The 23,359-nt window shown below is 38.4% G+C and overlaps 1 protein-coding gene across 11 annotated transcripts in view; it reads right to left on the reverse strand.

The window, feature by feature from the left end:
- Positions 1-21,336, reverse strand: part of sgip1a (SH3GL interacting endocytic adaptor 1a) — a 43,667-nt gene extending 22,331 nt beyond the window's left edge. For 5 of the 11 annotated variants that reach the window (XM_041217649.1, XM_041217657.1, XM_041217659.1 and 2 more), the window contains exons 1-2: positions 21,181-21,336; positions 14,517-14,561 (exon numbers count right to left, since the gene is read on the reverse strand). In XM_041217649.1, coding sequence (XP_041073583.1) covers positions 14,517-14,561; positions 21,181-21,223 — 88 coding nt within the window. In that variant the 5' untranslated portion in view covers positions 21,224-21,336. Of the gene's footprint in view, positions 1-14,516; positions 14,562-14,925; positions 14,945-21,180 lie in introns of those variants that run through there. The other 6 variants (XM_041217653.1, XM_041217656.1, XM_041217652.1 and 3 more) reach the window with 2 other exon arrangements.
- Between the last annotated feature and the right edge of the window lie 2,023 nt (positions 21,337-23,359).

The following is a 23,359-nucleotide window of genomic DNA, read 5'->3' on the forward strand; positions in this document are numbered from 1 at the left end:
TTAATTTACAAATGAACCCCAAGTGCCACCAACACAGCCCCCTGCATGCACATTTACAAATACAGTGAACTGCACTCCCAGGGATACAAGCTGGTTTTCTAACTCATGCATACATTTTTAAGTCTGCTGTTTTACAAGGCACTCCCAAGGGGCTGCAGTCCTGGTTTAGTCTCATCATTTAATTGTTCTTTTTGTGGTGAAACACAACTCATTCCCTGCAGTACCTTTTAGGTATTTCTGTAGAAGATCATTAGATTGTAGCCCATTTGAAACAAAAAGAGGACAGCTTTATAATACTATACTGCTACCCATAAGAAACCTTAGTGGAACCATTTACATTGCAGAATTGCCAGCAACAATTGCACGAAAATAAATGACCTTGACATTGGATACCAATTCTCTCAAAGTATATTGCAAGCCTAGTCAATGATGATTTTCATTTTTCTGTCCAGCCATTGGTTCAAGTTTGAAGCAATATGGATTTTAAGAATGAGCTGGTTTAGTTCATAAGATAATGATGGCTTTGCACTTCTAATGATCAGGCTGTTCTTCTGTACAAGATCATATTATATGAATAATGTAAAAACAAACAATGTGTATTTGTTAATAGGCGTGTTCTACACTCACCACAGGCTGCTCTCGAGTAATTTTACTTCCTTGACATTTTTCTCCATTTGTTTAAGACTAATTTGTGTAAATTAAGTTACAGGCTCTGCTATTTCTCAACCAAAACTGCATTTCTAATGACATAATTTGTTTGGTTTTAGAATGACTGCAGAAAGGCTAACACAATTAGGGGTATTCTTGACTCCTGATTAATTAATAGGAATCTGCAACAGGAACTAAAACAGTCACTATTCTAGAACAACTCTATCCAGAGAAAAACTGGAAGGCAAACAACATGGAGCCCAGCTAAGGATGTTAAACAGTATGCTGGGTGGCATCTGGAAGAGCCAATCATGTCATTGATGCCAGTGGTGTCATAGGCTGGATGCTTCCACAAGTGACCCCTCTCCTAATGGTGTCACCTAAGTTTTGTGGGATCTGCTGATATTGTTCTCCTTGTTACAAAATGACACATTTTATCTGATAGAGATCATTGATATTTGTATATTATTTTGTCAAAACATAAACCAGTAAAAAAAATCATCCATTGCATTCATATAACATAATGGATAATAATAGGACACAACAGCCTAAATGCTTATCTTGGCTTAGCCCAATGTTTTATGCGTTTTCCTCATGTAATCTAAATGGCAGAAGACCATGCTGTTTTCTTTTGTATCATGACTGCATGGACGGCCACTATATTAAACAGTTGGTCACTAATACGAAATACACAATCCGGTTTATGATTCCACTCAACATAACTCAGTAGTTGTTCAGCTATTTTCTCCAAGGGTTTAAAATGGCTCCAGAACAGATTGGTATGACAGCCTGGCTCCTGTTACCTGAGGTAGATCAAAAAGCCCCCCTTGACAACAGAGCTAATATACTGCCTGTGAAATATGGAGGCAGAGTCCTCAAGAGCAGTCGAGTGCAGTCTTGCTAACAAGACTTGTAACGTGGTAGACTGCTAACAACACAAGGGAGGCAGCTATGAGGATTCTAGTGCTTTATTATATTTTTATGGCAAACAATGAACAGCTTCAGCTTCATATTTACTGCACACAGCAGATTTTAAGGCATTGTTATAGCAGATACATTCTATTGATTTCAAGTTCTATTGAGGTCATCATGAGTGAGCCTAATACTAAGGTATTGTTAGCTTTGAATTTGCTCATCACTCCAATGCCTTAATTACAGACTGCCTGCACTGACCCAAGAAAAGCAACAGCTGAACTGAATCTGCTTTCGCCACATATTGTATATAGCACCTATATTATTACCTAAATATTACACAAAATACAATTTTAACAAGCATAGTCTTTCTGCCTATTCGAAGCATCTGGCAGCTATGTTTCTTTGCTTCCCGGAATTGAGAAATTATGTGATGCTGTAACCTTTCAACTCTGTGGTCTCAACCTGCTTTTGCTGTACATTTTTCCATGAATCAACAAAGGCCACACTATCACATTATTTCTCAAGTCGCACAGGAAGTTACACAGCCCTGCAAGCAAGATTGCCGCAAGTTTGATTCAGTCCGATTGCAAACATCTTAAGAAGGAAAGAGATGGGTAAAGAAATATATTGAAATAAAATGAGCACAGTGGCATGTACTTTAGGACCATACAAACTGTATACTCCAGAGTATATCTGGAAATAAGCTTCTACGCTAGGACACAAAGTCAATACAGTGAATGTAAATGCATAACTGTTTGTATGTCAGGATTCAGTATGCCTGTATTTCAATTATTGTTATTTTCCTTTGGCACGAAAGGTGTTGCTCACCTCAGTAATATACAACATTTTTCAAATCTATCAGCAAAACTGTTGAACACACACAGAGGTGCTGCGAGTGCTGTTAATGGAAGACTAGGTGCTTTAGAAAGACATTGGAGCGTCTGAGCCATTCTACACCCAGCCTCTGATGTATGTCTGTTTAACTGCAGCCCAGAGAACCATGGGCTGCATGTCAAAATGTATTACTTTCAACTCCATTCTCCTTACTCATAAAATCTGAATTTATCCTTAATATCAGGAATACATAAATACCCTTTTGATGTGTACTCCTGGGGAATAACTTAAAGTGACTACCATTGAAATGAAAAAAAGATTAAGAGGATTGCTGCAAAGTGTGAGATATTACATAAGATGCAATTATATAAATCTTTTGCTCGCTGCTCATGTTGAGACAGCACAGCTAACCAGTCAGCACTATGAATATGAATCGAGGCTGAAATAAAACGACTACAGACTGGCTGTTGTAACAGCATTGCATAAACAAGATCAGGATGTTCTTAATAGTGGTTTTGCAGACATAATGATAAGCAAGGTCATATCAACATAGGAGATAGTTTACTTAAAGCACAACATGTTCAGCATTGCAGGTATGAATCACAAGTGTTGAGAACACTGGTGGGGAAAGGCGCTGGCCTGATACAAACTGATGTGAACTGGAGTCCGGAGATGGAAAGATTATGTGGCTTTGGTTGTGCTCTATAGTATTCCAAATAGAAAAAAAAAAACAACAGCTTTTCCCAATGGCATTGACAGCTGCAATTGAAACACTTTCTACAAACATGATCAGAGAGGACTCTCTCACAAGTCAAACGCAGGGGGGTTCCCTGCAAATTGAAAACATAAAGTGGATTCATTAGATTGAAGAAAACATGTTTACCTGTAGCGTTGATGCTGTATGGAAGTGCACCATTTCAAAGCCAGAACTAGGTTTCCCCTTCAGCTACTGACAAATGCAAGCAGAAATCAGCTCACTGAAGGAAAATCAACCATCTTTATGAAATAATATGGGAACCACAGATGTCTGCAGACTTCAGCTGGCACCTCAACAGGCAGAGTATGCTTTCACGACTGGCTGGGACCTTGTTTCTTTAATTAGGCTGCATTCCCTAGCTGGACTGTTTTTATGATTATTGTTTTATTTTACTGCCGCTGAGGAATTGGACAGCTCAGCAGTAAATAGGCCAGAGTTGGGTTCCAGTACATCAGTGCAGGTCAGAACAGACAGGGTATCATAACAGTGTAGAGAGGCTGCGGAGGGTTAGTTTGTGTGCAAGCAACAAAAACAACAAGCTCCACCGGGACAGCAGTGTAGACACCCAGGCTCTTATTGTTTAGGGACAGTCAGGCTGCTCCTGCCCAGTTGCTCTAGGCTAATTGCTTAATAGAGCGTTTTTTAATCCATGCGAGGGAGATGGGGCATTTTGATTCAGACCAGTTCTTTAAAAGCATTGTTAACCTGGTGAATAATTATAAATGCATATTGTAAGGATGGTCAACTGCATGGTAAACTGCTTGGCCATTTGTTGTTTTTTTTCTAACATCACAGTTTAGGAATGCAAAAGCTTTAAGATAGTAATAATGATGTTAAAATATACATGTGTGACTGTCAACACATTGGATTATAATATAACATATCTCGTGCTGTTTCCTAGCCTGCTTGCTCCCAAACTGACATCAATGGTATGATAAAGCACTAGACAGAGTGCACAAGATCAAAATGCTTGTGAGTATATATTATTTAGCAATGCAGCTGTGAGTCACACAAGCAGAAGCAGCAAAGAGTCTACGGACAGTCCGAACAAAAAAACCACAGAAACATCAAAACAGAAACATACACTATGCATGTCCAGTCTACGCTTCACCCAAGTCACAGCATAACAACGAAAAGAAGATTACATTTCTTCCTCTCAGAACACTGACTTTAAAATGCTGCTAAAATAGGGCCCTGGCTGCTTTGTCAAAGGCAAAGGAGCAGTTTGAACAACAATGCATGTTCATTAGCCTAATTTCTAAGAGGGAGTGGGTTTGCAGGTTTCACTCAAATAAAAATGTACCCAGTAATTAAAAAAAAAAAAAAAAGAAAATGCTATTAAAAATATGAGATACGGCAGTTAACGCAAAAGCTGAATCCATTAACATAGTAAAATAAAAATAAAAAAAAGTTTGAAAATGGCGGTTGAAATCTTCCAGATTCACATTGCGTATTAGCATGTAATTATAGAAGGATGACTCAGAGAAATCTGTCTGTAGAACATTTTATGATATCACTGCTACCGAAGCATTCATTTCAGTTAGAAACGACAACGTCGTTCTCCATCTCTCTAATGAACCAAGCTGTAGATCCTTGAGGCAAGGAGGAAATGGCAGCTCCTTGCTGGGGGCCTGGTAGCACCTCCCATCCAAAACAAACTGACTTCACAGGCATTCAAGCAGGGAAAACACTGAAACCTGCAGTCAGGAGCCATGGGTAAGAGTCCACAAGATGTGTTCCAATTCTTACTTAGAAGGACTCATGCAAGTAGCCTTCTTACCAGTTCTTCACCATAAAGGGTACAGTTTAAAAAAGGAATACTGTAGGACCTCCACAATAGACATGTTTTAATATGAATGATACTTTCTCTATTTAGAGGGCACAAGATAAGAAGTGTCCAGTTTGAGCCTAATTTACATCCCGGGATAGTGCATGATATACACCCAATACAGACTGATAGCCCTATGTTGTAATGAGACATTTAATGAAAGATATTGGCTAGAAATGATTCACTATGCTAAATAGACCATGTGGGTGGGCAGGAAAAAAACAGAGATACAGGGCTATGGAAGCACAGATACACTCTAAAGTCTGCTAATCCTTCTAATGACCTGAGCTGGGCAAATACTAATTCACAAGACTTGAAAATGAAGCTCAGACCCAACCGAGCACAGGGTTAAAACGCAGTGCTGTAACAGGAACATCTTAGTCTTGTTACTTGACTTTTGTTAATTGAACAAATGAAACGTGTGATGCCTGATCACTTTCATCAACAGTAAATAGGGTTGTTGTCACACATTTAAAAAGTGTATTAGGTCTATCGAGAGGATGCACAAGGATAGCTTGTCAGTGCATTGTAGTGAGCGACACACCGCTTTCAGATAATAATTGAAATTAAAGCAATTAAAATTAAATAACTTTTAAGTTATTATTCAGAAAAAGGTTATGCATTTTTATATTCATTTCATGTCTTTTGTAATTGGCTTTTAATCTGTTCAGGATATCTCCTGTTTGTTTAGGTCATTTGTTAAGTTGCTGTTGAAATCGACTCAGCACTTCACTGATGTTTCTTGGCATGAGGCAGGTAAAGCCTGTGACCGACCTCATTCTTTCTGCTGGTCTTAATCAAGGAATTTTTGATCAACAGTTTCAAAGAGATGCTTTAATGAAACATGCGCGGTGGATCCATTAATATTTAACAACATTCACTGACAAGACTGATAGCTAATGTCACGCAGCAGGAAAAACGAGGATAAACACCAAGTGCCACGCCGTCGAAGGGAATTAAAAAGAGATCACAGGTAATGATCCTTAAATCAGAAAGCACCGATGGCTAGTGGTGAAAAAGTCCCTGCTACAACCTTCCATGTGATCTGCAATGGGAGCAGAAGTAACATCTTCATTGCCAATATTCAAAACCAACTGCATCCATCAGTCACAGTGCATTCAATTGAAAATGCATGGTTAGATGACTTTAGTTTTAAACGGATTATAATGGCCAAGGCTATAAAAAGCATTTTCTTTACAGATAATAAGTCTCCTTATAAAATTAGATTGTTTAGATTTTCAAACGTTGTTCACTTTTGATGTTGTTGAAATGCATTTAACCCGCCAACCTTAAATAAGTGATGTCAGCTAGGATCCTAATTATTTCCACACAGACAGTAAATCTACAGCAAGTGAATTACCCTCAAATTAAATTAAGTAATTAAGTACAGATGAAACCAAGACTATTCCAGAAAATAATATGGAGTATCCCAAGTGATTGTATTATTCCAAATGTTATTTATGATTAAACAAATAAATATTTTAACACTAAACAAAAGCTTTTAGTACAGTAATCCGTGTTATTGAAAAACGAAATCAGAAAAAATATATATTATGAATTCAAAAACAGTATTCACAGACAGAAAGAAGGAAAAGAAAAACATCACATGACAGAACATGCAAGGATCGAATTAAGAGAATTCAAGGCGAACAGATGGCTCAAAATGGGCAGCATGTATGGTTCACTGTCATCCATTAAGGACAAAGCCCTGCATTATAGTTCCACTCTCAGCACATATACTCTTAGAACATATGCGAATAGTGCTTTAAAGAGACTGGGGAGTGGCATGGAAATAGACATATTATAAACTGCACTGCATGACAGAATAATGTACGAGCAAAAAGGATAAAAAAACGTCCTCAAGTGTTTTTGCAGCATTGAAAATAAAAGCATTGCCATGCCTTCATATATCAGAGACCAGAGCGCCTCTCACAAAAATGGTTCTGCACAGAAACTTGAGTTCTAACCACGTCTAGCTTTGAAAACAGACAAAACGAACCACTATTTTAATGGCACGGTCTCATTCTTCTATAATCTAATATATAGTATTTGACTATATGGGTGTAATGTGTTTATCCCGTAGAAAATATTTAGGGAATGTTCAAACCTCTACATCTGTGTATTGCGTTATTCATATAAAACCCCTTCAATAAAACCCTGTGTGTTTACAGCATGAGGGTTATTATCCCCTAATGTTTGATATTAAGAGAAAATAAATGTGTTTCTCATCCTCTCAAACTTACATCAGGACACGATGCAAACCAGTTGCTGAATTTTGGTGCTTGAAGAGAGCTCAGCACAATTCATTTTAAGAGTCATTTTAATTGCATTTCATTAAATGCACCCTTGAAAAGGGAAGCAGCAGATGGTATCTTTAGCGGGGCTGTCTGACAGTACAGTACAGCATTCTATTTCAGAGAGCAAGACCATGCACGTGTGTGATTATCATTACAAAGGCTGGACCCCCCTGGTGAACCCCCCGCAATCAGTGTTATGGGCACAGAGCAGCAGAATCACACTGGTCTTGATCGCTTGTGAAGAAGACGAGTCCCCATTCAGTTATACATTCCTGAGACGTATTAGGATTGTCTTCATGCTAAGTTAATTAAAAAAGTTAATTAAACTGAACTGGAAAGGAAAATCCTCAATGCGAGTTCAGGGAAAAGAATTGCAAATTCCAAAGTAATGGACTGAGGAAGCTGTGACTATTATTACAGTCATGAATGTACACTTACAGGCCCTATCTCAAGCCTATCTTTATACCTCAGCTTTTCTCCTTTAATATAATACAAAGAGCTACACGCGTGGGAATTGCAATGAAAATAACAGAAAACTACTAGATTCATAAAGCTCCCTAAACACCTATTATTGTAGATAGGTCTAAATGTGACAGATAGACACAGCAATGTACTGAGAGACCTGGAAATCAAGATCAAGATAAGGATCAACTTTGTTTAACATTTTCCATTTCAGAAATGAATAACTGTTCAGTGCCCCATTCACTGCTCCTTTGGTCTTTCTTCACTTCAGCTTTCATTTAAACTCCTGATGGTTTATTACTTTTTCTGTTGCAAGCTGTAACAAAAAGAGGTGAGATATGAAGTAATATGCGAGTGTTATCAATGATCACAGTGTCTCCCTGTTTTAATTGGTCCAGGAGAAACTTCCACTAAGGCACACAGTCTCAGGTGGCAGCACAGTAACAGGGTACCTGTCTTTCCTCAAGCTGGTTTACATATCTAATTAAACCGTGCAGATATGAACTTATATATATGTATGCACACACACACACACATTATATATATCAGCAAAAAGTAATTTATTTTAATTAAATATAAAATGCATTACACTATATTACTGAATACATGGCAATGTAAGTTTCTGTAAGCACCAATGCAAGAGAACAGCATCTATCCAGAGCTGTTATTAATCGAAGCATATTTTCATAAGTGCAGCATCCTCACACATGCTTTAGTGCCTAAATCCTCTGCATTGAATGACTGACGTTCCCTCTTGGATCTTCAATCACAACTCACACTGAAGACGAAGTCTGAGTCAATCACTGCCAGTCAAAGCTGGAGCACATCCACTTTAAACCATGATCATAAACATAGCAATCATATTTTGATAAATGTTCATGCATCATCTTTATTTATCCTTCACCTTTCCCTATTGCAGCACCAGGTACAGATGACACAGGCTTTGATATTGTGTTCCTCAATAGTCAATCATTTCACACATTTTGGATCAGCAAAGTGGGCTAATAAAGCTCATATGGACATGAGTCAGCCCTCCACATAAAGTATTTAAAAATAACTGCAATAATTCTCACAAAAAAAGCACACCTTTTAAGAATGTCTGCAATTTTTGTGATGATTTGGAACTTAAAGATACCTTCTTAAGTTTTACAGACACACTTTTTTTTGCACTGTAAGGTCAATATTTTAAAGCGTTTACTCCAGTCTTGAATACACTCTTATTTTTTTAAAGATGTAAAACCTGTTAATTTTTCAAAACTGAACCCAAACAACATTAAGTAAGTTTTTGCAATATGTTTTGTATTACATTTGGTAACATTAACATGATTTTTCCCCCCCCTCTTTAAAAAAAAAAAAAAAGTTAAACGATGGTGGAAATGCTATGAAAATAGGCCCCAACCCTTAGTGACATTATATGGAGAGTTATTAATATTGTACTTGGGTTTAGGGTCAGAAACAGCAGGGCTTGGAATCTACCTGTCAACCTGTTCTATTATTATATTATGTCAAGACGTCAAGGAACGGTTTCTCCCAACACGTGTCCCTGCTCTTGTGGTATGTTATTATGTCTGATATGTACGGTTCTCTATATGTGTTTCTTCTTAGATCAACTATTGCACCACTGCCCAATAAACAGGGAAGACGTGAAGTATTACAAACATAAGGGTGACATAAAGTAGGTATGGACAGCTCCGGTCCTGAAAGATGGTCCATTCCATAAGGAAGACCAGCTTTAACAGAAAATATTTTAAAAGTATTGTTCATTGTTAATAAGCCTTCCCGGTAAATAATTACATACATAAATACTGTAACGGAGCCTTACGGCTCAGGTTCGTTTTCGCCCTTTACGCACCAGACACTGACACATAACTGTATTTTTAATACGCACTTGCGTGCACTTTTACTATTTACAGTAACTAAAAGAGAAAAAATCTAAACAAAAGCCTAACTCCTCCTCGGTGTACAAACTGGAGCTTTCTTCTTCGTTCCTAACTACGTGCTCGACGGCTAAGACGTTTACCACCAAATCAAAACACTTTGTCACAAACAGAAGGTTCACACAGTACCTTTTAAATTAGACCACTCACGGGTCTCTTCTTTGCTGAGCTTATACTCCGTCAGCCTGACACACACAGATATCTACCTCAGCAGCCCTGACCACAGGGTTTCTCCTGCTTTATGCAGGGCTTAATTGGCCTCAGGTGTTTGCTCTCCTGTAGTCCAGTGGTATTCTGGGGGTTGTAGTTCTGCTACTCCTTCCTTGGACTACAAATGTTCGCCTTTCCTTCCCTACTCTGGCACAATACATAAATAAATCTTCTGTGACAGACCAACCCTGAATAAGGGAACATTCGCATGCAAGCTGTTCCACGTTAATGGATAACATCTGTTCTTGCCAGCCTTCTGTATCTGCAATAAAAACGGATATCTGAACGCCAGGCGGCTTTGCTGATTGGCTATGCTTGAAACCGCATGCATTACCGAAATTAAAGATTAGCTATTGCTTCCAAACACAACATTGTGATGTCCTTCAGCGTTTTAAGTTTAGTGACATGTATTTTGATGACTGCTGTGGACTAATTCACCAGTCAAGACTTCATAGAGGTTGTGTCCTGAATGGAGGAGTATAGCACAAATGATCCGGTTATAGTTCTGGGTATTTAATTATGCTAAATTTTTCATTAGCTACCGAGAATTATGCGGCGTACTTTAACAGTGGAATTCCTCAGTCGTAGTTTAAAGCTTAATATTAAAGCTTTTAAAACTCAATTTGACCACCTTTTACTGTTCCATCTTTCATCCTTTTTTGTTACCAACATATAGATCCTATGTTTCCCTATATTCTGGATCTTACATTAGCTCTCTACTTTATGAGAAAAGCAGACGTGTGCGTTTTCTTTACAAGGTCGTTACAACTTTGTGCACCAACTTTGGTGTATGAAAAACAGTGGTATCTTACACAGGAGGCACAATGTTATACCATTGCAGGTACACCTATTCCTCTTATGTTGTCTTGCACAGTCTCCCCATAGCCAAACAGCAGTAGCAATGTCCTGGACTTACATACCCTCAGGTATGGCTGCAGGCAGATTAGCAATGCATTCTATAAAGGTGACTTTCTCTTGTTCATTGTTTACTGTAACTATAAACTGCAGTTTTAAAATGGGTGGTAAACTCCAGCAACATGTCAGAAATGTTTGGTTTTTATAAATATAATACAGCCTTTCAATCAAGCTCAGTGGTGAGTGACCTGGCACTGATGTTTGAATAGCCCTTACCAAAACATGCTGCCATGGTTTCAGTCAAGGCCAGGCTGGTGACATTCTGAGCCAATATTTCACACAGTCCATTGGGTTTTCATTTTTATTTTTATTTTCCCTAGTTTTTCTGGGAAGTTAAAACTCGCTCAGTCCTATTTTGACTTATGTGGCTCTTAATCAAAGTCATGAGCATGTGCAGCACACACAGTGATACATGTTCTCAAGATTCTTACATAAGCAGACTTATCGGTCTTCCTGCACTTATTCCGATGCAGCCCCCCCCCTCCCCCCAAAAAAACAAAACATGTATGGTTTGCATCACCATAGTAACACCCAAGAACGAAGAAGGACAACCAGTAAGCTGGTTTGCACAGTACAAAATGGGACAAAAAAATGGAATGGCTTTCAGTAAGTATTGTCTCAAATTGCAAAGATAACCGGGGGAAAAAAATGATTAGGACAATCATTTTTTATTTTGAATGTCATGCAACTTCCAGGGTATTTCTGCTAGGAAAAAAAAAAAATACAAATGTGTTTAATAAAACTCTATTATATGGTGCATGATGAGAGCCCAGTCTGAAGCCTGAGTGTTTAACATCCTCATTCCAACCTGGAACTTTAGTTTATTTTTTCCTAGAGCATTTAATGATCTGAGATGAAAGCCAGCATTGACAAATGTGGTCTGGGATAAAATGACTGTTGTCTCTGAAGAATCTGGGCTGTGGATGCCAGAAGCTATTTCACTTGGACCCCATGTGGTAAGCAAGAAGAATGGGCGTGCAGTGCAGTGTAATATCTGGTCCCAATAGACTGTCCGTCTCATAAGTCAAAGTGCTTCAAGTAGAAACAAAAATTACTGGGTAAGGGTTATAAGTCCATTATGATGTGCTACTGGTTACATTGGAATTTCAGCAATGTTGAAGTAGTAATTTTATTATATTTATATCATTCATATTTTATTGCCTTTTAATATACAATATAATAACAATACATTTTTTTATGCATATTACAGTATATGACAACGTTTCACAAATGTCACAATAAGTAGATACAGTATTTAACTCTGATATGTTCCTGGTGTTAAATAAGTTGGAACGAGGGAAAAGTGGTTGCAGTAAAAGGATATGATCACTTCAGGTAGCTCATATATAAATACATATAGGTGTAGTATATTGATTTCATTTAGTGGAGTTCCTAACTCTATCTCCCACTTTGACTTTCAACTAATATTACTGTATGACAAATGCTCTTTAAATAATTTGTATAACTTGGATACAAAACCATGGGAATTCAACACATTTAATACACACATCTCCAGAATAGGACAGCAAAGTTAAGGGACTAGGCTGGCTAAATGTTTTTTTGATATGATTGTAAATTATAGTTTTTTCCAATTGGAATATGGCAGCTACCCTTTAGAGATCTCAAAGAAGGGACTATTCTTCAAGCAAATCGCCCACCTTATTGATTTGTGCATTAATCCAAGCGTGGTTAAATAAAGGTTTCATATTACACAAAATAGTTTTTGGTTCAGAGTCCTGAACTGGAATAAATGAAGGGCTGATCTTTTGAAAATGTTGTGTGCAAATGTAAAGAAAAAGTTATTCTTCAGAGCGGGTGGAGGACCATGTAACATTAAGTCTTTTAAACTATATGGGGAGGCAATATTTTCAACAATTTAACCCAAGGTGTGGGATTGCTTGATTTTACAAACCAATCTCTAAGAGGTCTAAATTGAAATAATGCCAGTAGGGATTGAGAATATTCACACCTCCTCTATTAGGACTGTTATATAGCTTACTGATCTTAAGCCTGGCTTTCTTATATCCCCATATACATTTACTGAAAAGTACATTGATATGTTTAAAATAGGAGACGGGAATAATAGTATTTTTATTTATAATAATTAGAAGAAGGATGCAACACACTAAACCATTCCTTAAAGGGGAAGAAGCTATGGCGACACTGGCAATCAGAACTGGGAAACACAGAATTCATTGTTTCCTCTACCTGTTCTGTACCATCTTCTACACCTTTGTGTGATGAAGGTTTTAAACGTTATGTATTTCATTGTTCCTGCCACTATTAACCTCCAACTGAAAGTAGCACAACATCTTCCCTTATCTGTATTCACCGTCACAATACAAATATACAATATTCTCTCCAAGCACCAGGGTTTCTTTTGGGATCATTGCACTATATAACAAGCTCTGAGTGTGATTACTGTCAAATGCTTTCTTAATTAAAAAGCCTCCATTTTATGTAAAAAAAAAAAAAGAAAAAAGAGCATGCTCTCAAATATGCCCTAATTGTTTCAAAAGCTTAACAAATTCAATGATATATCAGCAAGCATATCCATTATCTTCCTCTTGTTGTTGTGTTCTCATAAAACCACTATTAAAAGGGATACTTCAGTAGGGTTATTAACTACCTTGGGCTTACTTCCTCTCCTTTGCATGCAGATTAGGTCACCACTTGGGATTGTCATGTAAAACTCATTTGGAGAAAGAAAAAAAAATGCACTTAACAAAGCTACTGCTTAAATCACCCAAATTCATATTTATTATTCTTTTATATTGTTATTATAATAGCTTCTTTGCTGACATAACAGCCCCCAACTAAAAGAGGAAAGAGAACAATCAACCTTTACAAAACAAACAGGCACACACAGATGGAGACCCGGATTAATATTGAATGTGTAAATACAGGTATGTGTATATGTAAATGATGGTGACAGCTCATTCTGCTGCTATCCACATGACCAGAGCTGTGTGTCAAAATAGTACAAAAGCAATGGAAAAAATAACAAACTTTCCCTTGGACATGTTCTCTTCTTGCCTTGTTGAAAAGAGACCTTTTCCAATGTACTAGTTCACTGTGCATAAAATAACTAGTTATGAATAATCGTGTTACTCCACCAGCAATCCCGATCAATTGCAAAAAGGTTGCAAAGCATTTGCGACAGCCAAAATAATTAACAAAGTGAAGATTACAATTAAGCACAAACAAAAGAAAAAGCCATGAGAAATATGAGACTACTGAAATACCAGCTTGACATGAAAATATAGTACTCGAGTCTAACGCAGACATCCTCAAAGTGGCCATTTCATTTTCGTCTTTCAGTAGTCTCCAAGGGTCACAGTTTGAAATCACCTGGTGCCATCAATTCCTGCACTATAGAGATTGTCATATACATCAACTACTGAAAGCAGCTCATGTGGCTTCAAAACGCAATGCTTATTGAACTGTAGGGCATTTCTACAAGGAGAATGCACAGTGGAGCAGAACCACAGCTAACCCCACAGCACAGGAAATCCAAATTATCCTTTAAGAAAATTGAAATAAAATCATTAGCACCTCTGCTGTATTTGTGCATTAGACAGGAACAATTGCCTGTCCTTTGTTGATATCTAAGTCATAGGAATGTGTGCACTTCAAATAGCTAGGCGGCTTATGGTATTAACAACAGCTAAACAAACCGCAGCAAGAGAGGAAGAGAGAAAAAAATAGCCTACCTTCCATCATGATGGCAGAAGTGCATTCCTCAATCTCCAAGGAGCCTGAAAAGATAGCAGGCAAAAAGAGAAACCTAATTACCAGGTGCTGAGGAAGAATGAACCGAGTCGATCCACTGGTACCACCCCCCCCACCCCCACCCCCCCCTAAGGTCCAGATACGTTACTGTACTGTATATACAGCAGTACGAGTAAAATGGTGCTGCTGTAGCCTGAAACGGCTGGAGCTGTGATTTAGGCCATTGACGCTGCTGCAGTTGTAACCTACAGGATCACAGAAGGATGCTGAGAGAAAAAAAACAAGCAAAAAGAGAGAGAAAGGGAGGGGGAGAGAGTGAGGGGAGAGAGAGAGAGACTTTCTGAGCTCTCGCATTAGCTAGTTCTCTAGCCAATCCCTCCAGCTCTTTACCTCGTCACATGGTTTTCTAGCCTGTGCCTTCTGAAACCATACCCCTTGAGAATACTAGACAAGCCTCCCCTTGCAACCAACCTTTGCCTGATTTCACTGAACATGTAACCCTTTTCATACCTTGTGACGCACTTCCCTGCTCTGCAATCCTATTGGAGCACAGAGATGAAAAAGATAAATTACCAGGCAGTGTCAGATAAGTAAGAGGCCTGCACTAGGAGATGGTCAGTGCGGAACTGTTACGCCCACACAAGCTCTGTAGTGCTTTTTTGGTGTGAGTGTGTGAGTGTGTGTGTGTGTGTGTAGCCTGTGCTCCACCTGTTTCTTTCTAATTCAAAATCTTAATCTCTGAAAGACAGGCTGTCTATCTGGTCCTCTGATGAGGGCTTTTCAGGAGCTCAGCTGCTTTCTGCTTTCTGCTGCTGTGCCTGCTCCAGTCAGCACCCTTCCCCAGCCATTTGGGATCAAATCAATAAGGGGTGACGTCACATTAGAAACAATTAGCACCAGAGCAAGGATGATGCAGGAAGAGACGCTGCTGTTGTGCCCATGCAGCATGCCTTGCAAAAAAATCTAATAGAAAAGATGAATTTCGCATTAGGCAGTGCACCAAAGTCAGAGGGCAAGGGATGATCACTAATAGGAGAGAAACAAAGAGAAATGAGTGGCTGAGGGTGGATCCACATAGAAGAGGCAGCAAATAATATCAACATATAATAATAATAATAATAATAATAATAATAATAATAATAATAATAATCTGGCATGGCATAACCCATAAAATACTTGTGTGCTAGAATTCAAGATATAGGAGGGTAGGCTGGCTATGGTTCCCCTTTTTAACTCTTAATATTGGGGTCTTTTGATTTTTTTAGGAACAAAGTATTTTTGATTAAAAGGTTTTGTGGTTTGGAAATGCTATTATGTCACAAGGGTTTATATAAGTGCTTTAGATAAGTGTAAATAGCAAATTACTGTTTTTCATTTTGAAAGAACTCAGATTCTCAGAAATAACAGTAATTACATATTGTATGAATAAAACGCTTCTAATGTGCTGAATTTTTTTATGTAACTGTTCTCTCTGTCAGTCCTTTGATTTAAATAATTATAAGTGACTTTTTTTCCCTACAATATGTTTATTTTTTTTGTCAGGACACCTTAGCCCATCTTAATGCTTTTACTGGGAAAACTGTATCTGAAAGATCTTCTGTTCTAAATCTTTTACAGCACTATCAGCCCAGTCATAATAGCTCTGAATTCCCGTAGTGAGTCTGTCCAATGAATCAAGCAGTGTAATAAGAATAGAGACAACAAATAACCTGCCTATCTGGATCATGAAAGCAGGCTGTAAAACTCAATCTCATTCCAATATAAAAACTCGAAACCTGGATGAAAAAACACCTCTGTCAAAAAAGAAGCTATAATTTAAAAAAAAAAAAAAAAAAAAAAGCGTCAGTATATGAATTTTGGCAGAGCTGTCCTGTACTCTTGTAGCTGTTGTTGTATTGTTGTATGAGAAAAGCTCTGGGAACATCCATTGATCCTTCAACTTCTGTACACAAACCAATCACACCAGTGACTGAACTTCATTACTCCAAGATCGACAGTGAAAGCCCAGGACACTACCCCTTTGCGCCATTCAAAGGCTTACAGGAACAGTGGAAGACCAACCTAAACATTAAACGTATGAGCTACCCCCTCAGCGATGTAAAGTCTGTGTAGATTCTCCTGGAGCCTGGAACATTTTTACCAGACAAATCATCAACCTGTGTATTAGTAAGGGTTACCATGAGACTCCATGCACTTGGACAGTTTGGGACAGTTCAGGCTTTTCAACTTGCATCGCAATGCATTCTGGTACGTTTTACCTGCCCCTGGTACCTTTCACGCAGGACTACGCTTACCAGAATGCATTGCAATGTGAGTTGGAAAGTCTGAGCTGTCCCAAACTGTCCTAGTGTACATAGAGTCATCTGGTAGCCCTAGTATATTCGTACAATAGTAACAGGCAAGTAATTTAATTCCAACTCACTACTCCCACACATAGATCTATGAACAAGCAAGGACGCTGCTGGAAAACAAATGAACCACAAATAAGACATTGTTTATTTACAGACATCTATAGACGTAATTCATAGAAGAACTGGCAGTCATTTGAAAACATCACTTAAAAAGTCTTGTGGCATCACAACAGGTGGATCATAATTCTTAGGTACTCAACATTAATCTAGCAAAGGAGATAATATGGACAAATGCATAAACTCAATATCAGAACAATAAAACTCATTACCACTGCAAACATGGTAAAAAAAAATTGGCATTTATAGCAATTATATCTTGATGACAGTCAAACTGAGGTTGTTGCTGGGAGAAAAATAGAAAGTAAATGAAGGTGCTGGACCTGAGAAGACTGTATGTAGCAAACTACAGGCGTGTTTGATCAGCAAGAATCAATGGAAAAATGAGATACAAACATGCATTCTCAATGGTATACTAACATAATTAACTGGCACTATAATTCACTGCAATTCAAAGGCAGCCCTTATTTCAGATTCTGTAAAGCTGACATCTACACAGCCCCTATGTCCTGCTGATGATCGCTTTTCCCATACACATGCATATGACTCCAAGAGCTAGTCTCAACAGTCATGCTTCCAATCCTTGTGAGAAGCCCTTCTGTAGCAAATGTTGTCACTGGCTCCTCCCCCTCTGCCCGTTGCCAGTTCCCAGCATGCTTTGCCTCTACAAGAGCTGTACAGACAAGGTGCATTCTGGAGTGTGGCTATCCAGTTTAGGGAAATTTTGAAAACTGAATGGGGGGGAGGATTTGCTAAATAAACCCTAATGCCCTAATCCTCCATCTTCAGTTAGGATGTGCTGCGGATACAGTCACAGCAGTACAGGGCAGGAGCGGTGGTGGAGAGTTTTCAAAAATAGAAATATGGTTCAACAAACATAAACACAGACCATTCACAGAGAAAGACAGATATGATACAAGAGCAGCCTGTTTGTCCAGGGATACAACCGGTTTGGAAAATTATAATTGTTATGTAATGTTGGAGCCATGGTCTCTTATCTGATCAATTCTAAACGCATTGCTACAGACACGAAACATGACTTAGCACTTTACTTTGCATGTAAAATTCAAACAAATACGTTTGTGATAACAAACCTACAAATAAACTGCATGCATGCATTTCTATTGCTGAGGTCTCAAACCAGCTAGTTGTGTAAGTGTGCATAACTGAGTAAAATTAAAGAAAGTTATTTCAATGTTTTGAAGTCCAATGCAATAAGAATTTTTATTTTTTTATTTTTTACCCATGGGCCCAGTTCACAAAACCATAACCTTTGTTATAGCACTGTATACTGCTACAACTGTCTTTAGCTAGTACAAATTATGATGACTGAATATTGAAACAAAACCCCAAAACACATTAAAATAGTAAATACAATAAAAAAAAACTAAGATATTTGAAGTGACTTTCTCTGCCAATCAGGGTTTGCCAAAATTGGTCCTACCATTGCCTTTGTTCTAACCTTGTTCTAAACTGTGTAATTGAATCAATTAACCCTGAAGTAGTTCCTGTTAACCCTGGAATGTAATGGCCCTCCAGGGCTGGGATTGGACTGCCCTGCTGCAATGCGGATCTGAGTTCTGTTTTGTTTGTGGTTAAGATACAGACAAGGTCCCAGGTGCTTGGTTCAGCACTCTGACTCTTTAAATCCTCAAAAACATTCAGCTCCCAGGCTGCATTGACGAGACTGATAACACAAGGATCAGATCATACACTGCTGCACACATTGTGGCAGTCTGGCTTGTTTAAAGTAATAGGTGCCTGTCCCTTTAATTGAACATTTGCACACAGGTCCTGCTGTGCTGCGTCTGAACTAATTCATCAGTTATCAGGTGCACTGCTCGGTTACATGGCTGAACAAGAAAGAAAAGCATACCAAGGTAGCCAGCCCTGTGTGCCGTGGAAGGGCGTTTGTGAAGGATTGCTTTTCAAACCTGCAGGAGTTAAGGAGCTGTTTTTCTTGGACTGTAATGAAGGAGAAGTTTGCATAGCAGGGAAGTTGATTTCTTGTTTCTTTATGTATCTTGCTTTCTGTTGAAATATGGCCAGGTGAGGTAAGACTGAGACTGGAGGAGAAGCACATAACTTTAATAAGCATGCTCACTGGAATTCAATATTCATTCTGACTTGTTTTACGGCTCCTTGCCTGCTTCTTGTTTAGAGCCTCAGACTTTGATTTTTCTATGTTTCAGAACACTTCAAAGTACAAATTAACATTGTTTTACTATGCTTTGCTGGCTATGCCCAGCTTTAGAATTGTGGGTGCTGTACCAGCAGTTATTGCTTGAAGGCTGGGGTACCTAAACTTGCATGTACTCTTAAATGTACACAGTCCTGACAGCAGGATCGTTACAGTCGGAGTGTCCATCCACCACAGGTATTTGTTTTTAAGCAGTTTTAATAAGTAGCAAGTGGTTACGAAACCTCTTTGGTTTCAGTTTTTGGTACAAGAGGTTTGCAGGTTCAATCCCAACTACCTGTGCTCATCCTTGTTATGTTAGTTGTTTTTTAATAACTTCTATGATTCTGGTTTAAATGGTGTATACCACTTTCAGTGATAGGTCTAAGCAGTCATGTGTTGTAAAGCAGTTTGCGTGTATAATAACAGTTAACTCACAGCTGCTTTACACTGTTGTACATCCTAGTCAGAAGACTTTTTTTTTTTTTTTTAAATGTTGAAATAAGCGATTGTTACACTGTACATAGCACCATCTGGTGGCTATTTGTATGAACATATTTTGATTCCAAATTTATTGTACCTGCAAACCCTAGAGCCTGCAGTTCTCTCCTTGTTAATAGTGCCTTTGACATGTCTGTGATGTAACCCTCTCAAAGAAGCTCCTGATACCTGCTGCTGAGCAGAGGGACATGAAGTCTCTATACTGGAGAAGGTTATGAAACTGTAACCCTGCTTTCACCAAGTTGGCTCAGCCGCTCCTTTGTTTACTATGCGATGCTGAACATTGTCTGAACCACAATGGTGTCAGTTGCATATGGCATTAGGTTTCAAAGGCCCTGGGACCTTTGACATGCATAGAAATGAACTCAAATGTCCATTGCATGTCTACATTTTAAAATGGCAGACAATGCCTACATTCCTTTCTTTCTGGTTCACTCAGGTTGTAGTTCAGTAAACCTTTGCTAAAGATTTCAAATTCCTAATTACAAAATCCCTTATCGGCTTCTAGTTTCCTGTTGCTATAGCGGATACTAAGATGAAAGTACCAGGAAAAGCAATCCTTTGCCTTGATCCTGTATACACAGTACACCCTTCCCCTTGAGGTGTTACTGTTTACTTTTAAGTGCAATGGGAATGTTATTTGATTGTGTGTGCATGCAGCGGTTTACTCCTCAAAACTAAAACAAACACTGTAGGACATTCAGTTGGAATCAGTAACTGTTGGTGGTGCCGTATTTAAAAGTGTGCACTTGCTTTGGGTCAGTTTTGCTTTCATTTTGAATATATTCTGACTCCGTAGATAGTCAAACAAAATACATTTTGAAACATAAATCGATGTGCGTGGATTTGCCACGTCTTACTGTAGATGCTGTTGTTGTTGTTGTTGTTGTCGTTGTTGTTTTCATTGGATTTTCAATTGCAACTGATGTGAACTGAGTGGGTGTTTCTCAGGGGACAGTACAACTGGTTGAAAAATAGCTGACCCATGTGAGAAGAACATGACCTTTTTTACCCATAAACAAGATTATATATATATATATATATATATATATATATATATATATATATATATATATATATATATATATATTCAAAGAGCCAGCTTCCCTATACACACACACACACACACACACACACACGTTACGCAATTTTCCTCACCCACAATACAGCATTCACCAAACTCCTACAGTACAAGGTGCGGAGCATCCTTACAAATATGATGCTTTATACAAACTACTGTAGGCCTCAATTAACAAAGGGAACTGATACAGCACTGACAGAACTATTACAGATCTAGAGCAAGCCTTTTACTAAAGTGTACTTTAAAAACACAGCTGTCCTTTTAAGCAGGCTGTATATTGTAATGTGACCCCTCCTACATAGAGGAGTTGTTTTAGTGCCTCATCCCACTTTCTTTCTTCAGTACTGCCAATGCTGCTTTAAAAATAAATAATTAAATGCATGATGAAGAAACCGAAAGATACTGTCTTCCCTTACCTGCAACGATGTGTAGCCAACCAGTACAGAGTTGTTCAGCCATTTACAATAACATCCATTGATTCCGGGAGCATTTCCGAGGCTGAAGCTCGTGCAAATACAAACAGACACCAAGAAACTAGGAATACCACATTCAGAAAAACTACTGCAAACCTACAAAAAACCTACCCCCACCCCCCACCCCACCCCTGAAACCCTGGGATGCAATGCAGCGCTCTGCTTCCCTTTGTGCTGTACAGCCAGATCACAAAGACTGAAAGAAGCGACAATCAGGGGAATGTGCAAAGCAGTGCCTCTGAAGGTGACTCTACCCCCTTCCCTGCTACTGACTCAATGGAAACAACAAGGAGCAGGACGGCTGTCTCCTGGGGCTAAGCTGAGCAGGCAAATGGGACATTAAGATAACCCTTTCTTTCTTGCAGCAAGTCAACAGGAACCAGCCACTCTTAAAGGTCTGTCACACTGATAGGCTGTGACTAAAGCAATACGTATTGTACTTGCTTAACTGTTCAAGACAGACTTGGTGCCTCTGGATCTTCACTAAAATTGTATTTTTATGTTTTTGAATTCTTTTTTCACACTTAGTGTGGGTGTGTGTGTGTGTGTGTGTGTGTGTGTGTGTGTGTGTGTGTGTGTGTGGATTTCAAGATCTTCTAAAATAAGAGGTTGGGTCCAAGCTGACAGCAGTTGAGCAGTCTTACACTGAAGGGAACCCCGCCTGTCCTATCTCATGAATAATTTATCAGACAGCTGAGACCACATTCTAATTGACAGTGATGTGGATTTGTAAGATTGTCATTCAGTTTACAATGCAACTGGAAGAACACATACTCTACCATTTTGTATGGGTTTAACATGCCTGTTTGAGCAAAGCACTAGCAAAATGAATTTGTGAATGAATTAATATATCCCAGGTTGAATACTTTCCTATTGCTTCTTCAGTCTGCTGATTTCCTATCAGAATCTATTTAAAAGTGACACGCTTTGTTCTGGGGATATGAGATGTAATGTTTCCAGAGGGTATATACTTTTCTCTTTTTAAGGAAGCTCAGAGTCTGCTTGATCATTTTATTCTCTATATGAGAGGAAGAGAAGTTTTAATAAAGGCTGAGATCGGTTGCCCCACCCACGCCTGCTTTCCCATCTTCCAAGTATTGCTGTCACGCCTCTGACGAACTTCCCCACAAAGCAGCAGAGCACTGCCTGTGCAGCCAGTGGAATGAATACAGTTTGTGTTTGCTTAACCATTTTCATGCAATGGCCCTGGAGGTCCATTGGATCCAATTCCATGTGTGAGTGTGACCCTTCTTGGTGAGATCAGGTTAAAAGTTATTTACCCATTCCTGGATCTTTTTATTTGAGCAGTGGATAAGCTTGCTTGCAGTGTGCATGGTCCCCAAGTTCCAACATCACTGTGCGAGTCTTACTATACAAGAAACTCTTTTCAATGTGCAACTCTCAAGCAGAGGTGCTCCTGAAACCAGGTCTATACAGTGAGGGCTACCCCATAGCCCTAATAATAATAATAATAATAATAATAATAATATACTGGGGAAATAGAAAATTTAAATTGTCTTTACGGTTTTATGAAGTATTAAAATTAAAAAAAAAAAAAAAACAAAAAAAAAACAATTAGCCGCCGTAGAATCGGTAAACTTTCCAATCCCCGGGGGGCCCCCAAAATTTTACAATGTCATAAAAAATTTTCTAAGAAAAGATTCCGTTTTTTTTAGTTTTATCCGCATCGTAAAAAAATTAGTAACCGTTGTGGTGCTTATTCTGTATAGTACTGTACCTTAAGCAAACTAGTATATTTTATATGAGGGCATTTAGTTGACACAGATTGGACCAGATATGTGCATACCTTTCTCTGATATTTCTAGCGTACAGTAATAGTCATTCAGTTCGCATATATACAATGTGTATAATTCTATACAGTACTAAATTAATATATTAATTAATATAAATTAATATAGTACTAATATAATAAATTTGGGATTTGAGAATGATTGGATTTATTTTACTCTTATCTTAACCTGTTTAGATTTTCAATATTGCTACTCAGATCAAAACCAACGTAAGATTAGCTACAGCGCCCTTTCTTGGGACTACGACGACGATTTTTTCTGTGTGGTTTTTGATGTCCTGCGTGTTGCAGGATGACTATTTGGTTTTTTGC

The sequence above is a fragment of the Polyodon spathula genome, chromosome 18, assembly GCF_017654505.1.
Source record: "Polyodon spathula isolate WHYD16114869_AA chromosome 18, ASM1765450v1, whole genome shotgun sequence".
NCBI lineage: Eukaryota > Metazoa > Chordata > Actinopteri > Acipenseriformes > Polyodontidae > Polyodon > Polyodon spathula.